General features: G+C 38.4%; 1 protein-coding gene across 1 annotated transcript; it reads right to left on the bottom strand.

Moving 5' to 3' along the window:
• Positions 1-5,888: 5,888 nt before the first annotated feature.
• On the bottom strand, positions 5,889-17,929 carry LOC107750088 (major facilitator superfamily domain-containing protein 1). The gene is made up of 16 exons (XM_016565356.1): positions 17,748-17,929; positions 17,422-17,474; positions 16,728-16,840; positions 16,441-16,483; positions 15,899-15,966; positions 15,717-15,825; positions 13,474-13,576; positions 12,819-12,917; positions 12,602-12,713; positions 12,400-12,456; positions 10,976-11,132; positions 10,736-10,833; positions 10,555-10,667; positions 9,292-9,339; positions 9,163-9,214; positions 5,889-5,980 (listed from the first exon to the last, which is right to left on the bottom strand). The coding sequence occupies exons 1-16, from the start codon at positions 17,890-17,892 to the stop codon at positions 5,977-5,979; spliced, it is 1,374 nt and encodes a 457-aa protein (XP_016420842.1). The 5' UTR covers positions 17,893-17,929; the 3' UTR covers positions 5,889-5,976.

The following is a 17,929-nucleotide window of genomic DNA, read 5'->3' as shown; positions in this document are numbered from 1 at the left end:
TTTTTCTTTTCTTTTTTTACAGTGTAATACAACAATTTAAGTAGCTGTCAAATTTGCATTTAGGAAAATAAAAATAAATGGAGTATTTGTGAATATAATCTACTTAATGTCATAATCAAATAGAAACATGTCTGGAAAACTCATTTGTTCTTTAAAATCCTTGGCTTGATGGTAATGACAGCACTAATGGTGACAACTATGTGCTAAAAAAATTGCAAATTGTACGCCTAAAAACAAGATTGAGTAGTAATGTGTAAAGTCCTAAGCAGAATTTACCTAATTTAAAAATGTTTTGTACATTTATTATAGAGAAGCTCAAAGGTTTGGATGGATGACAAGCCACAAAACTGAGAAACAATTGCATTTACAAGATGAAAGGTAAATAAAGAAACAAATGTTTAAAGCTGATTTTAGAAAAATAGTTAAAAACTAAAATTTTTAAAATGTCCTGACGTAGCTGAAGAGTAATTTAGAAGCTACACTAAGCCTGTAATTTAGAGTTATTTTCAGATAGTTTAACACAGCTTTGAGACCAGTGTGTTTCTGTTGCATTCACATTCACACGTGTCAGTAAACTCATACTCACATTAATAGCACATGGTGCATCCACTCAAATATTCTGTACATAGTAATAGTGACACTTGCCTTTGCAAACATCACCCACTGACAACATGTAACATCTCTCAATATTAATAAGAGGACTCAAGCATGTTTAAAGTTCTCTCACTCACAGTCTTGCTCTCCAGCAGCGGTTCCTGCTCGCGATGCCGTGGACCTCTGTCTCTCTGCTGGTGGCCGTTTCTATGACAACAGGTGCGGCTGATCATTTAGGAACAGTCTCAGATCTGGAGGGAAAACCACAGTGTGCTGACTGCCAAATAAGTTCAGGAACACGACGTGAAATGACTTCAGTTTGATGAGACAATGTTTGCGAATGCAGGGAATAAAACATCTTCTCTGTTGATCTTTCCCTTTACATTTTGCAGTTACATGCTGGGATTTTGTAATATGTGACCCTGGAGCACAACCCAAAATAAAAGTTTGTGCTTATATAATATACACTCTTAAAAATAAAGGTGCTTTAAAGGTTCTTCACAGCAATGCCATAGAAGAACCATTTTTGGTCCTGAAAATAAAGTGTTACATTTCTTTTTATCCACTAATTTCATTCCTCCCATGAGGTTGAGCTCATATAGTTTCTGAAGGTTTGTGGAGTAATGCAGTGCTGAACTAGCGGTCAGGTAATAACCTGGAGCACACTGAGGTGATATGTTCATCTGTCTGTCTCTGAGGAGCTTTCAGACTGAACATCAACCTCAAGATATTGACTGAACAACAAACACTCCTTTAGAAGACGATAACACAAACCTGCACTGCGAGAAGACCACTGCACAACACGCACAGAAACCAACTATTAAAGGAACAGTTCACCCAAAAATTAACGTTTGAGTTTGTTTCTTCATCAGATTTGTAGAAATGCAGCATTGCATCAGTGTCTCAGCAATGGATGCTCTGCAGTGAATGGGTGCCGTCAGAATGAGAGTCCAAACAGCTGATAAAAACATCACAATAATCCACAAGTAATCCACAGCACTCCAGTCCATCAGTTAATGTCTGGAGTAAAGTGAGTTAGATCAGATATAAGATGTAAGATACATAATCATTCACTCCGAGCAATGTAGAAAAACAAAGATGATGCAGTCATATTAAATCATGCATTTGAATTTAAGCTTATCTCGATCTTACCACATGAAGCGTATTTTGGATATTTCTGCCTGGTAGGATGCATGAAATTAATATTTAAACTCTTAAAACAATCATAACTGACAAACGACAGTGACTGGTTGCATTAATGAAGGAATAGATGGACTGAATTTGTTCACATTATTAACCCAGCACAGGACTAATCTAATATCAGAACTAATATAAGGTACAGAGACTAAAGGTCAAACTATAGAGTTTCTACAGTAAAGAAAGACAAAGAGATTGATAATGCTGTTCAGAAGAAAGAAAGACACTGTGTTAGACACATTTAAACAACAGCGTTCATTAGGTTTCTGTCATTTAATGCATGGTAATAAAACACAAAGTGAGAAATAAATGTACATTACATTTTTGATCAATGTATATGTATAACTCACTTTGTGTTTGTTTGATCAACTATATATAAATATAAAGTTTCCTAGAGCTATAATGTTAATAAATGCGGAAATGCATCAGCACACTCAGTAAAAAGAGTTCATAAACATAGTATTTAGCTGTGTCAGACAGCAGGCTGTTTTCTTTGTGAATATCTGTTAAACTGTAATGTATTTCTGTGATGCGCAGCTGAATTTTCAGCATCATTACTCCAGTCTTCAGTGTCACATGATCTTCAGAAATCAGTATAATATGCTGATTTGCTGCTCAAGAAACATTTGTTATTACTACTATTATTATTATCAATATTTAAAACAGTTTTTTTCAGGATTCTTTGATGAACAGAAAGATCCAAAGATCAGCAAGAAAAAAAATTAAAATCTCAACCTCACATAAACTATATAAAACTATTCCGATTGACTTCCTAAGCTTGATAATCAGCATGTTCTGATGATATGCAGCTCGTTTAAATAATAATGATCATAGAGATGCTTGATGATTGAAGGGTTGGCGCGCGTCTGGAGCGGCTCGGCTCGAAACTCCTGCTTCGAGATCAACACATTCATACACAGAAGAAAGCGGGCAAATCACGCTCGACATGCGACGCGACGCGATGCAATCGAACCGCTGCAGATCCCGAAGCGACCAGCGCATCAGGACACTGAGCTGAGGATGAGGATGGAGATGATGAAGAGCGGGTTTACCTGAGAGAAGCCGAGAGCGTCTTCAGCATCACCTCCGCGAGCGAGCGAGCGTCTGCCTCGCGCCGCTGCAGGACAGCGCATCCCGAGCGGCGCGTCAAGAGCGTCCAGCCAATCAGATCGTCGCGTCAGCGCAGCATCACACTCCATCATCAGCATCAATCACCAACAGACGCTGCGGCGGGGCTAGTTGTCACAGGGTTTCTATCTCATTCTCAGCTGCAGCAAGACACTAGGAATCAAACGCTGCTTTTCTTCAATTAATCACACTGGATAAGTGTGAAGTATGAAGGTCCACTGCTAATTTAACTGTCACTGGAGTGTGAGCAGATCACACAAAAACACGAGATGTGCAAATTCATACGAGTTAGCCACCAATTCACCAAAATGTAAAAGAGCTGAGTGAATTGCCATGAGACTGCATTGGAAATACATGAAGTGTGTGCATCTGTATCAGGACGCTCTCAGATAAGACAGTGCACAGCTCTACTGAATGCATCTACAGGCTCATGCACTTTAGCTGCATTGCAATCAAACAAAAACATCCAAATGCATGCATGAAAAAAATAAAATAAAAAAAGTTTATTAGCCCAAATGCATCTCTCTGGCAGCATGACTGAGGCACAGCTCATCTGAGGACACTCCTGTAGGCCAGAGAAGACAGATGTGGGCAGCAGTGATCCGGCATCTGCCAACACAACAACAAACCTGTGTGAGAGACCACAGCCACCTCCATCAGACACTAGGAGATGCCCAGTGATACCGACAGAGGCTTCAGATGATCCTCCACAGACGGCTGAGGGACACGCAGACACTGAGCATTCCTGAGACACAAGTGCAGCTCACACACTGACACACACACACCGTGCATCTGATGTTTTATTATCACAGTGAGCTCCCAAACCCCCGCAGTCTAAACATCCAAAGTCAGATAAACACAGAGTCAGAGCGGAGAGCGATGGATGGACAGAGAGTGGAGATGGATAGTGTGTTGGTTTGGCCTCGTGTCAGAATCAAACACCTGCTGGAGCTTCATCAGTTCAGACGCTCACAAACAGGACAACTGAACATCTTTATACATGTGTATCAAAATATAGTCGCATTTCAAATACAGCATTACAAACTGAACAAAGAAAGAGTATATAGAGATTGTACAGTACAGAATATACAGGCAAATACAAATATGAATGTCATGAAATCTGTCAAAAGCATTGTTCACCCGAAATCTGATTCGAAACTAAAATATTAGCCGATTTGCTACCGTTCATATTCCACTATATTTTAATGTAACATCTTCTAAATATAACTGTGCAAAAAATCATAAAAGTCACACCTTGGAAACAAAAACAGGTAAAAAAAAAACACATATAAAGGCTCCTGATGATACATATGTGCACAAAAAAAATCAATCTTGATCGTACAGCCTCGTTCTAATGTAAGCGCTCAGAAGCATATATTAAAAAGCTGAGGGAAAAAAAACAATAAAGTCAACAAATAATGCCATTCGCAATATTTATTGTCTTTTGAGAGGTGCACTGTAAAAAAATTAATTTACACTGAAAATCCAGTATAATTAGAAGAAAATACTATTCCAGTCTCTCTACTTCAAAAAATCATGTTTAATTCAATGACTTACTTAATAATTGTTTTGTCAAATTTACGAGCAATTTCTGAGTAAAAATTGTTGCGACACCAATTTCTTCCGTTGTGGAGAATAGGTTGTAAATAGAGTCAACTGCAAGTTTTTAGGAATAAAATCATTAAAGTAAAACCCATGTTACATGTGCAAAACAAAGCAGAATTATTAAAACAACTGACTAAAAACAAGAGGTAAAATAATCAAAGTTAAGGCACGAGGCACTAATGAGTCAAATGTCTCGTCACATGTAGAGGCGTTCTCTGTTATGTACTAACGGGGATTTGACTCGGTTTGAGAGAACTGCTCAATGGTTGGACCCTAAATATATTTCTGCTCATCTCAAATACTGGAAGGGGCTTCTAGGCTCAATGAGCTCATTGATTTTTATGATGTTTCCCTGAGACAACAGAAAAAAATGCATTCAAGGTATAGTACACTCAAAAAAAGAAAAGTTGTTCCAAACCTGTGTTTTCTTTGGTTTTTTGTCAGTCATTGTTTTATGTAATGCACTCTTTGTGTTCTTGTTTGCGGTTTTGTCCCATTTATTAAATAACCCTGCAACTAGATCCACACCTCTGCCTGCACATTGCACATGGTAACCAAATAGTTGACTGTAGCCGTTTACTTTCATAGTGTATATATACTGTCTGTGTGTGTGTGTGTGTGTGTGTGTGTACAGGAGAGAGAGAGAGAGAGAGAGTGTGTGTGTGTGTGTGTCTGTGTGCGTGTGTGTGTGCGTGTGTCTGTGTGTGTGTCTGTGTGTGTGTATGCATGTATAATAATTCCGTTTTTAACTATATATATATATTTAATGCATATAATGTAAAGTTGGTAACCAACATTCTTCAAAATATCTTTTTTGTTCAGCAGAAGAAAGGAACTCGTACAGGTTCGGGACGGGATAGTTTGGGTGAACTATCGCTTTAAGAAAACAAAACCTATTTTAGGACATTATTTTCAAGATGATTAAACACATTTAACCCATGCACTACTACGATAATACACTGATTAAAATCATCTTATCTAGGCACACTTTCATTATTAAAGTCATAATAAATTACACTGCAGGTATTAAATGGCAATTAAATATTAGTAAAACAAATACTACAATGAGATACTTAAAATAGTAAATTATAAAATACAATTTGTAATTTTCTTTTTTTGTATAACAGTAACAAGAATGCGGGGTTTAAATGTGTTTAACTGTAGTGGAAATAATGTCGAGCTTGTGTAATGTGCTGATGCTGTCTGTGCATGGGTTCAGTGGTGCTCCGTGAAGGATTGTGGGTAGTCTGAAGCGCTCAGTCATGTTTTTTCATTGTGCATTCCAATTAATCTCAATCAAACTGCCGTTGGGTTATTTCGATTAGGTTACAAAATAACTATGCTGTCTGTGCATGGGTTCAGTGGTGCTCCGTGAAGGATTGTGGGTAGTCTGAAGCGCTCAGAGAAAGTGGTCAGTGCAGAAAGGCCCGAGGTGAAGGAGATCAGACGCGTTCACCTGAAACACAGCACATGAGACGCGTGAACACCGCTCACAACAGCCCAGAGACAGACACACCTGCATCTGAAGAGAAACACTGGGCCGCATTCATGAAACTAGGAGTACATTTGTGCGTAAAACAGACCTTCCCCAAAACTCTCCTCCGGATTCACAAACGCTTCGTAAACTTCTGATTTGATAGTTAAACATGCGCATTCCAATCATTCGTAATTATGGCACTTGTGCACACTCATTCAGAATTAGCATGCTCCCCGCATATAATTACAGCTACGCAAACTGCCTGTCCAGGAACACAGTTGAATATTCTGGTCTGCTTTCTCAGGTTTGGCTTCAGTATATTGCATAAATGCAAAAAAACAATAAATATTCAATAATGTGTGTCCACCAAAGAGTTTTTAGCCAGCTGAAAAAATGTCAGGCGCTCTTCTGAAAACGACCAGCTGGTGGCGCTTGAGAACACTTATATCCACGGCAGCAAAGACTAGTATCTCATTTCTAAGAATTGTACTAAATCTAAAAAAGCAGTAACCAGTAATATTTAATACGAACATTTTCATGAATTCGTAAGTTTACGTCAGAACGGCTTTACAAATGATTTACACAAGATTCGCTCTGCTCGTGTTTGATGAATGAGGCCCATTGTGTGCACAGATGAAGCTCATTTCAGACAACTCCACTAACACCTAAAATCTGCAGCAAGTTCTGCACAGACATCAGATCTGTGTCATGTGAAGCACACAAAAAGAGTCTGACAATAACATGTTGTTAAGCTAGTGCATAAAAATGCATCAAACTTGTTGGCTATTGCTACAAATATACCCCAGCGACTTAACACTGCTTTTGTGCTCCAGGGTCACAATTATTAGATAACACGTAATTATATGTTTTCATACTTTCCAGTATTGAATGAAACAATTCATATTTCTCTCACCTCATCAGCCATCTTGTATTTATCAGTTTATTGACATTGACAGTGATTCTGCTATTATCGGTGATGCTGCTTAAAGAAAATATCCTACAAAACAGCAAAATGTCGCTGCTGATGTTTGGAACGCTTCCTACATAGTCAGCTCATGAGGAACAAAGCTAAAACATTAAAGGGGTCATGAAATGCAGTTTCAGATTTTTATATTATGTTTCTCAAAGTTTTTTGCGCACCAAAAAAAGGTTTTGTAAAAATGATCATCTTTTATCCTCATTTTTGCTCTTTGTGAAAGCACTTTATTTCAAGAGGCGTTTCCTCCAGCAGAAACAGAAGCAAATGCCCTCTGCTGTGATTGGCTGACTTCATCGCAGCGTAGCCACGCCCCCTTTACATCCGTCGTGATCAGTGTTACTTTTAAAAGCAATATTACATTACTCCCTAAAAAAGTAACCAATTGCATTACTTGGTTACTTTTTATGGAAAGCAATGCATTGCGTTACTTTTGAGTTACTTTTTAAATCTGGGAAGGGCTTGCTTGTTTGTTTTTAATATAAAAAGTTACAAATGTAAAAGCCCTTTCACAACAAGAGTGAAATTAATACGCCTCAGGCTGAAGGACATGTAAATTCTCTTTCTTAATTGCTTAATATTAAAGTACTATGATTACTTTTTGTTTTACAAAAGACCCTGCATGTACGCAGGTATATATGCTGCTTTTATTAGCAACACTCAAACAATGAGAATAGCATCTGAATAGCGTTAAACACACGGTTTGACTTTTATTACAAACCAAGGACAAAATGCTTGCCACTGCCATATCTTCCAATAAAAGATGTTTTGAATAACCAGCAACATGTTGAGAATAATTCACAATACAGTCTGTTGTGAAATGAACAGATGAAAACTTTATCTTTCAGCTGCTCATGCTTGTCATTAAAAGCAAACTTCGGCCATGGATCTGTAGGAAGGCTGTGAAGATGTTTCTTTAAATCCACCGAGTTTGATGCTCTTACTCAACATCTTTAGCTAACATCAGTGTGACTCTTGTGATTGATGGACAGATATGAGCTTTTCAGAACTCCTTATATACGATGAAGACACGTTAAAGGGTGTATCGAGGGGAAATCGAGACTTCATGATTCCCCTGATTTCAAATCCAGGTGTTTCAGTAGGGTAGAAAATAATAATTCATATTTTTAAACTGGAGATTTAGTTGGAGCTCTGAAACTTGCAGTATGTTTATAACCTCTCATGTGTGTTAGTATCAAGAGCATTTTGATTCCCCATTTCATGACCCCTTTATAGTTTGCAGGTTTTACCAAAGGACACGATAAGTACATTGTGCTGATGAAATAATCTTAAAAAAGAATCTGCATGTGTTCCTATGTGAGATTTGACCTTCTTGAGAGTTGTTTACTGACTGTATGAAATCAAGCTCACGCAGGTGTAGAGAATCACATTAAAGGGGTCATGAACTGCATCTGTTTTTTTTATTTTATTTTGTACTGTTCTGAGGTCCACTTATAATATTATCAAGATTTTTTACATCAAAAAACACCATAATTTAATAGTAATAAGCTATTTTAGTTACTCACACTTGTGTGTTGCGACATTACTGTCGGATCCAATATAGTCGCACAGCATTGTCTTTTAGTTTCAATGTTTCTGAAAACCCCGCGTCGAATTGTGCCTTTTTTGTAAACAAATCTGCTGTAAAATGAAGTGAACAAAGGACCAAGTTCTTACTGACGCGATCTGGATCTTCATTAAAAAGATCGTTTGGTTTCTGCGTAGACCTGCACGTTCGCCTCTCTCCTAAACACTACATGCATGAATCGGTGGGCGGGGCTAAACAGGCAGTGATGTAGAATAGGTGGGCGGGGCTAAACAGGCAGTGATTTAGAATAGGTGGGCGGGGCTAAACAGGCAGTGATGTAGAAGCAGGTGTTGATCTTCTGCGGAGGCGGTGCTTATCCACACTACTACCATCACAGAGTAGAACATTCCAAGCTGTCGTTTTGGCAGACTGCCTTCAATATAAGCTGCTTTTAGACTAAAGAGAAAGGTTTGAGTTCTGAAACTTACAGGATGTTTTAATAGCACAATGACCTCTGTGTCAAAAGATCAAGGGAATTTTGGTTTCTCAGTTCATGACCCCTTTAACTATTGACATGTCCCATAAATGCTTGATTTTGCTAGTGATATGTTGAGTGTTTTAGAGCCGCTGTATGAGATGTGTGTTATATGGACTCACTCAGACTTGATTCGGCTGGCTCGTGCTGAGGCCGACAGGTTCAGCTCTCCCTCTGACAACAGAAGCGAAGGAAACGTGAGGAACGGCTCATTACAGGCTGAGATTATCTGGAGTGAACACTGATCTTACCTTTGTAATAATCATACAGATACAGCAAAACCACTGCCAGCAGAGCCACTGAAACACACACAACAACAAATTCAACAATCCTGTCTCACGAGTGTGAATCGTGAAGTGTCCACACCTCACAGGAGGCTGATTCAGATTTATTTTCTGAATGTGTTTTGCATGCAGCTCATGGTATTATAACAATAAAGGATGAGCAGTGTGGCGTTATTAAACATACAAAGAGTGCTTGTCTGCCTATTATAGAATCGAAATCAACTATAGATCACAATTGGAAGTTATTACAAGCACTCGATGATGGTTTAAAGTGGGTTTTAAGCAAAAACATTAATAATTAGCGTACATAAATTTTCAAATGTGGCCTGATGCTACTTCAGTTTGTACTTTAAGATGTTTTCTTGTAAGCATTATAGACAGTTTGTGTTTCTGGTGTAGAACCAAACTTTGTTTATCTTAATTTAATGCTGTATATTGAGCAGCGGACGATGTTAAATCCATAAACGAGACACATATTTGAGGTTATCACACCGTCAGAATCTCACACCGGCCCAGTCTTCAGTGTCACATGATCTTCAGAAATCATTCTAATATGCTGATGTGCTGCTCAAGAAACATTTCTGATTATTATTATTATTATCAATATTTAAAACAGTTGAGTAAATTTTTTCAGGATTCTTTGATGAATAGAAAGATCCAAAGATCAGCATTTATCTGAAATAAAAAAGCTTTTGTAACATTATACACTAAAAGATTGGAGTCATTTTATTTTATTTATTTTGTAAGAAAGAAATTATAGAAAGTAAAGATGCTTTAATTTGATCAAAAGTGATGATAAAGACATTAACAATGCTACAAAAGATTTCTATTCCAGATAAATGCTGTTCTTCTGAACTTTCTATTCATCAAAGAAACCTGAAAAAATTTTACTCGGCTGTTTTCAACATAATAATAATAATCAGAAATGTTTCTTGAGCAGCAAATCAGCATATTATACTGATTTCTGAAGATCATGTGACACTGAAGACTGCAGTAATGATGCTGAAAATACAGCTGCGCATCACAGAAATAAATTACAGTTTAACAGATATTCACATAGAAAACTGTTATACTGAATAGTAAAAATATTTCACAATTTTACTGCTTTTGCTGTACTTTGGATCAAATAAATGCAGGCTTGGTGAGCAAAAGAGACTTCTTTAAAAAAAACATAAAAAATCTTACTGTTCAATAACTATTGACTGGTAGTGTATGTGTGTGTTTACTCACAGCACAGGCAGGCGATGAAGAAGACCTCGAGGAACAGGTATCCTTTGAGGTCTAAGATGCTTCCCGCAGCCATCGACATGAGCGCCAGACCCAGGTTCTGTATGGACTGCATACTGTGCAACACATCAGAGCGTTATTACTGGACCAACAGCATCAGGAGACGTTGTCAGATCAGACTTACAATCCATATGCGGTTCCCAGCTGATGCTCCGGCACCACAAACGCCACCATGGGCCAGAGAGCACAGGCCAGCAGAGAATACGACAGACCTAACAGACACTGACACACACACACACAACACTCCCATTAGAAAACACACAGCTCTCAAAGTGACAGCTTATATTGTGTGTGCAGTCACTCCGCCCTTTATTTACTGTAACACTGGCTCTCACAGCTGATTGGTCGAGAGATTGGCGGTTACCATGGCGATCCAGGGGCTCCAGAAGGTGAAGGCCAGCATCATGTGAGAGAGGAGCGTGGAGGCGACAGCCAGCATGACCCACAAGATGTTTCTGCCCGTCCTATCGACCACGAACCCCAGCAGAGGAGACGCCGGAGCCGAGATGATGTACACGATACTACAACAAACACAGAGCAACCACAACAAATCTGCACTTTAATGCATTAACACTCACTGGGAAAGATTGGCTGGTAAGATTACTGAAGGAACTCTCTTCTGCTCACCACGCCTGCAATTATTTGATCAAAAATACAGTAATATTGTGAAATATGTGAAATTTAAAACAGCTGTTTTCTATGTGAATATCTGTTAAACTGTAATGTATTTCTGTGATGCGCAGCTGTATTTTCAGCATCATTCCTCCAGTCTTCAGTGTCACATGATCTTCAGAAATCATTCTAATATGCTGATTTGCTGCTCGAGAAACATTTCTGATTATTATCAATGTCGTGCTGCACAATATTTTTGTGGAAACCGTGATGCATTTTATTTTTCAGGATTCACAGATGAATAGAAAGTTCAGAAGAACAGCATTTATTTGAAATAGAAATCTTCTGAAACATTAGCCGGGTTGCCATCCAAAGTTTGAGAAGCGCTGTTGTACAGATTTAAGTATATTATTATGATAATTATTATTGCATTTCTGAATTAAATTGAACAGTAGTGTAATTAAGCGTTTACATGCACAATCGTATGCTTATTATGGAAGCTGTCAGGTTGTGTTAAAGTCGTGTTGTTTTATCAATTAGGTCATGAAATATTCAAGCAAAAATCGTTCAGTGCATGTGGAGCTTCACCGGCATTCAAAACCAGAGAAAAACACAATCATTTTAACAAATGTGTTTATAAAATGAGCTGATTTTTGACCAGGAAAGATCAGAGCATCCCCACCAGCAACACCTTCTTTTAAAACGTATCCTTGCAGAATATTATTTCCATGATGTTTATTTCATTGCATTATTTTTAGCCATTATTAAAGACAATATTTGCCATATAGTATCTCAGAAATAACTGTTTTGTTCTATGCACAGCCGCAGCTGAACACCCGATCCAAACGCTTCAGTGTGCTGGTAGCAGTGAAATTTCATTACTATTCACCATTTTTATGCACATCATAGTTTTAATGTTGTCATTCCATTTTACGTACATTATATTATCATAGTTTTTATGTGGCAGCCTGTGGCTCCTGGTTTGAGAAGCGCTGTTGTACAGATCTATTAGTTAGCATTCACTCCTGTATTTAAATGTGATTGTCACTCCTAAATGTTTGCAGTGTGTGTGTGTGTGCGTGTGTGTGTGTGTGTCTGTGTCTGTGAGTGTGTGTGCGTGTGTGTGTGTGCGTGAGTTGTGACTGTGTGTGTGTGTGTGTGTGTGTGTGTGTGTACCTGTTGATGGCTCTGGCCTGGACAGTAGTGAAGGCGAACTTCTCGATGAAGAAAACTCTGTGTGTGGAGAAACGCAAACAGGATTTAAACTCATCCATCATCATCTCACACTCTCACTCCTTCACATTAAGTGCACATTCATATGATCTCCATTTTAAAGTCTTTACAGTTGATTTTCGATATGAACAGGAAAGAAACTCACTGGCCCAGTCCAATGAATGGGAAGATGGCCACATAATAGGCCACACAGATGATGAAGATGAGCCAGAGAGAGAAGGGAAAGTCCTTGACATCCGTCAGCTTGATGACTTCCCCTACATGACACACACACACACACACACACAAACACTTCTGTAAAACAGTGTCTGACGGGACAGATGGCAGCCAGACTCATGAACTTCTGCTCTGGATCATCTCACCGGTTTTGCCCTGCTCCTTGTGGAGGATCTTCTCTGCTCTTCTGTCCAGAAAGCCCAGAATCAGAGCACATGTGAGGGAGAACAGACACGTGGACGCCGCTGAGAAACACCACACAGCGTTAACTCAGTAGCTCTGTCACAGCACGATTCAGATGATAAAAAAAACCCTGCAACTTATACTCAGGAATAATACAGCAATGTGTTTCAGCACGCAGCCTAAAAACAGGTTTATCTGACATTAAAGCTGAAATATGAGCTGATACACCAGAGAGGAAAAGAAACATTCAGTGATTTAGTTCACAAAAGACTCAGAAAGACAGAACAAGGCAAACGAAAGCAGAAGTGAAACACGAGCCGTCGAGAAGCACATCTCATTTCACAACAACATACTGAGACGACCGACTGCATGGCAGAAATAAAACCGTGTGTGGAGACTAAGCACTGCATGAGGATTACCCATCAGTTCACAGACACTAAACTCACAAACAACAACTTCTAGCTTGCAAGTAACTAGAGAACTCTACGTTCAATGCATAAAGCCTTCAATATATTTCTTGTTTTTTTTGTTTTTTTTTTAGGTCTGGCTGATATCCAGGGTTAGGAATCCCTGTTTGGAAATCCTCTGATATTTGCGAGTGTTCGTAAGGAGTCTCACCGATCATGAGTGTTATCCCGAGCGTGGTGTGTCCCGCTGAGCCCAGCATCGCCTCGATGCGGCCGTAAACCCAACCGATGACGTTCATGTTGACCGTGCTGCCCTGAACACACAGAGAGCCTCACATTCACAGCAAATCAACATGTGCACTAATTATAGCTATTTGTCACAAACATACACTACTGTTCAAAAGTGTGGGCTCAGTAAGATTAATACTTTTATTCAGCGAGGATGCAATAAATTGATCGAAAGTGGCAGTAAAGACATGTATAATGTTACAAAAGATTTCTATTTCAAATAAATTCTGCTCTTTTGAACTTTCTATTCATCAAAGAATCAACTTTGAACTGTTTTCTGTCTTCAACACTGATAATAATCAGACATGTTTCTTGAGCAGCAAATCAGCATATTAGAATGATTTCTGAAGATCATGTGACACTGAAGACTGGAGTAATGATGCTGAAAATTCAGCTGCGCATCACAGAAATAAATTACATTTTACAATATATTCACATAGAAAACAGCTGTTTTAAATTGTAATAATATTTCACTGTTTTTACTTTATCAGGGTTCGTACAGAAACTGCAAAATGTAATTCCAGGACTTACAAGGAGTTTTCAAGCACTACTTTTTGGTTTTCAAGGACTAAAATCAGAGATCACAATATCGTTATTATCTTTCAAATTCTAATAAATAAACTAATAAAACAAAATGGTACAAATAACATGCAGTGCATGCAAAGCACGCAATGACTGTGGCAACTTTAACATTTGAAAGGATACTATGGCAAAGATATCGCTTTCCTTATTCAAAGTGATTTTTTTCATGAATATATGATTAAAAGCTTCATCATACACTTGTAAAGTCATGAGCTATATCACGTTCATGGACACTAGGGGTGTGACAATACACTTAGCTCACGAGATGAGGCAAAATACAGATACTTGGTTCACTAGACCGAGACAATATTTTAATATTATTTTAAGAAATTTTCAATGCCAAAATATTTGTCTTTTAATCACAAAAATCAAAACGCTGAGCTCCACAAAACAACGTAGTTGTGTTTTGAAATATTTTAAATGAGGCAATAATAATTGGTTCAAATAAAGTATCAAAACCAAGTAGTCATATGGCTTTAATTGAACAACACTGTTAAAATACATAAAGTAATGTGCCTATACATAATATGAACATAACTGACTTATGTACATTAAGTATTATAACAAATACCTGCAGAGGGCGCCAATGGCCCGGAGATGATTCACTTTACAGCGTGATTCAAAGACGTTTAAATCCATATCATTTTAATATTTGGTCACATGCAAACTCAGAGCGAGGGTTTAAACTTTTATATAGAAGTCGCGATGTACAACAAATCGCATATAGAAATATTCACCTTAGGTTTACGTTATAAATCTAGTGAGATAACAGTTTTTATCGAAAACAAAAAGTTTTCCAGGACTTCAATTTCAAAAAGTCAAAGTCGAGCACTTTAAGCACCTTGTACGAACCCTGCTTTATTTTGATCTAACAAATGCAGCCTTGATGAGCAGAAGAGACTTCTTTCAAACACATTTAAAACGTCTAACCAACCCCAAACCTTTGAACTGTAGTATATTTTATGACATAAAATGCAGTTTTATGGACAGTAAATGTTCTCTTTTCTCCCAGCATTGTGCATCAATGGTCATTTTTGGACACAAGAATGAATCTTCACATTAACTCATTTGGATGACAGTGATTCTACAGGGAATGTGATTGAATTCACATCACACACCGACATGTGAAATTCAGATTATCTCCTGAAATCAGATTTTTTTCATGAGCCCGTTTACACAACTTTTCAAAAGTGGTCTGAACAGGTGATGAACGCAGCCTTTCCAGCTCTCATGTGACTGTCATGTCCTCTATTAACACACATACTCACTCACACACACACTCACACACTCACTAGGGCTGCACGATAAATCGCATGCGATATTTAACGTGCATTTTGTCAGTAAAGCCATTCTGTAATCAGTATAAATCTCCATCACCACTGAGCAGCATTAACTACACAGAGCCGTTGTTCACCGACAAGCACACACACACAGACACACAAACACGCACGCACACTCACACACACAAACACGCACGCACACACTCACACACACACACACACACTCTCACACACACACAGACACACGCACACGCACACAGACACACGCACACACACGCACACACACACACAGTTGATCTCTTACCACTCTGGCCATGCTGAGCTGCAGGCCGAAGACCAGATTGAGCTCCTTTCCTTTGAACCAGTTCACCGCATACGTGTTCTGAGCCACAGCCAGCGACTCTCCGCCGATACTGAACAGATCACGCATGTTCACACACAGCCAGAGAAACATGAAATGCATTTTAATCAGTAGACGCTGCTCACCCAAACACAAAACGGCCCAGATTCATCAGCCAGAAGTGATTGGCCAGAGCTCCAGCAGCAAATATGATCTGCAAAACAAGTCATGATCATGATGATTAGTATCGCCACTGGAGGGAAGCTTGTTTCCAACAGAATAAAACACAAGGAATTATCAGTTTACATATTGCAATTCTATTTTTTTCCCCAACATGGAAAAAATAATAATACAGGTAATCATACATTCTTCTTAGAATTCTGAGTTTCTGTCTCACAACTTATGTTTGTTTGTTTCCAAGGAAACTGCAATTTTTTACCTCTCAATTCTGATACATAATATTTTTTTTTTCTGAATTTGAAATTGATATCACAATTCTGACTTTTTTTTCTCGTAATTCCTAGTATATATCTAATTTATAAAATAAGGAACTGCGACTGTCACAATTCTGAAAAAAAGTGAGAATTACAACAAAAAAGTTGCAATTACCTTTTTTTTAGTTATCATCCTGTGGTGGAAACAAGCTTCCATAGCACTGATTATGACACTGCTGTGTGTAATAACCTACCTGCCCTATTAACACAAACGATGCGAAGATGATCGTCCCCAGCCTGGAAAGAACAAAAGACCGTGTTATGACCATCAGCTCAGTGAACACACTTTACTAAAGCAAGCATGTGCTGTAAAAGAATCAGCGCATTATACTGTTACAGTCCAGACATGAACAAACATCTTGCACTATCCACTGGATCGATCAGTTTGGAAAACAGCAGTGCAGTCACTTACTGTATATATGAAGCTGTTCTTCATGTCTTTGCTCAAATGTGATTTAAGTGTGTGTTGAACTGGACCCACCTGATGCCAAAGACCCGGTCCAACAGAAAGCCTCCGAGGAAGCACAGCACAACATTAGGCCATGAGTACCAGGCGTACAGCTGCATGAACGAGGCCGTGTTCAGACTCATGTCCTGAGACACACAGATCAAACATATCCAGATCAGCTCATGACCGCAGGAAATCAATTACATTTAAACACACGCCATATGTGACGCTGGAGGCATGTCAAGAACTATATATATATATATATATATATATACGTATATGAACCTGCCTATCTCTACTCGATCAGCTGTGTCCTTAGCCATTAAAAAAATAAATAAAATTAAAAAAAAACATTCGCAAGCATCTGACCACTTAATGCTAGCACTTACCTATTCTATTCGTTTTGGTCTAATTTATTAATTTATATATATAAAAAAAAAAAAAATTCAAACCTTTATAGGTTCAATTTTGACTTTGAATAAAAAAAAAAGTCTGTTAAAAATTGACCATAACGAAGAAAGCAAATTAGCTAATATTAAAAAGTGTACATGCACATAAAAAAAATGTTGTATCTGAATGTTTACAACTCTGATTGAAATAATTGTGTTAAATTCTCCTAATTTATATATATAAAAAAAAAAAAAAACTTGCAATGTATACTGTTTTAGACTATAACTGAGATAACAGATAGATAGATAGATAGATAGATAGATAGATAGACACACACCTGTATGACTTGAGTCTGAAGAGCTGCGGGGTTGTCATAACAAAAGTAGCTGCCTAAAACAAAACCAAACAAAACAAAATGAGCAGAAAGAGAAAACAGAAAGAGCACAATGGTAAACTAAGACGGTAAGTTTCACTTTCACTGAAATCTGACACCACTGAGCCTAAACTCACAAAACACGGTAAGACCACGGTACTCTTTTTGATGTGAATATAATGCTATATGAATATTTTTCACATTTCTAAAAAATGCTAGACTCTATCGCGTGAATATAAGGCTATACTGCATGATCGAGCTGGTCTCGTGACTCATGAGGAAGACGGTACCGAAGCCCAGGAAGCACATGAAGACCAGAACCAGGATCCGGTGCAGCAGGTGAGTCGGGTCACACAGCGGGCTCAGGTGCCGCGACACACCTTCATCATCCTCATCTTCATCCAGCAGACCCTCATACTCCTCTCGGTCTGCCATGTTCACGGCTCGCGGTCATGTGACAGCTCTGCGGCGA

The sequence above is a fragment of the Sinocyclocheilus rhinocerous genome, unplaced genomic scaffold, assembly GCF_001515625.1.
Source record: "Sinocyclocheilus rhinocerous isolate Xijiao unplaced genomic scaffold, SAMN03320098_v1.1 scaffold722, whole genome shotgun sequence".
Classification (NCBI taxonomy): Eukaryota; Metazoa; Chordata; class Actinopteri; order Cypriniformes; family Cyprinidae; genus Sinocyclocheilus; species Sinocyclocheilus rhinocerous.
The sequence above is the reverse complement of the archived record's forward strand: the minus strand, read 5'-3'. Positions and strand labels throughout refer to the sequence as shown.

What these genes read in the sequence shown, in the direction of transcription:
- LOC107750088 (XM_016565356.1), bottom strand. Translation starts at nt 17,892, where the DNA reads ATGGCAGACCGAGAGGAGTATGAGGGTCTGCTGGATGAAGATGAGGAT. An exon ending in CGGGATAACACTCATGATCG is followed by an intron (nt 12,918 to 13,473) that starts GTGAGACTCCTT and finishes GGTGTTTCTCAG; the next exon opens with CGGCGTCCACGTGTCTGTTC. An exon ending in CTGGGAACCGCATATGGATT is followed by an intron (nt 10,668 to 10,735) that starts GTAAGTCTGATC and finishes TGTGTTGCACAG; the next exon opens with TATGCAGTCCATACAGAACC.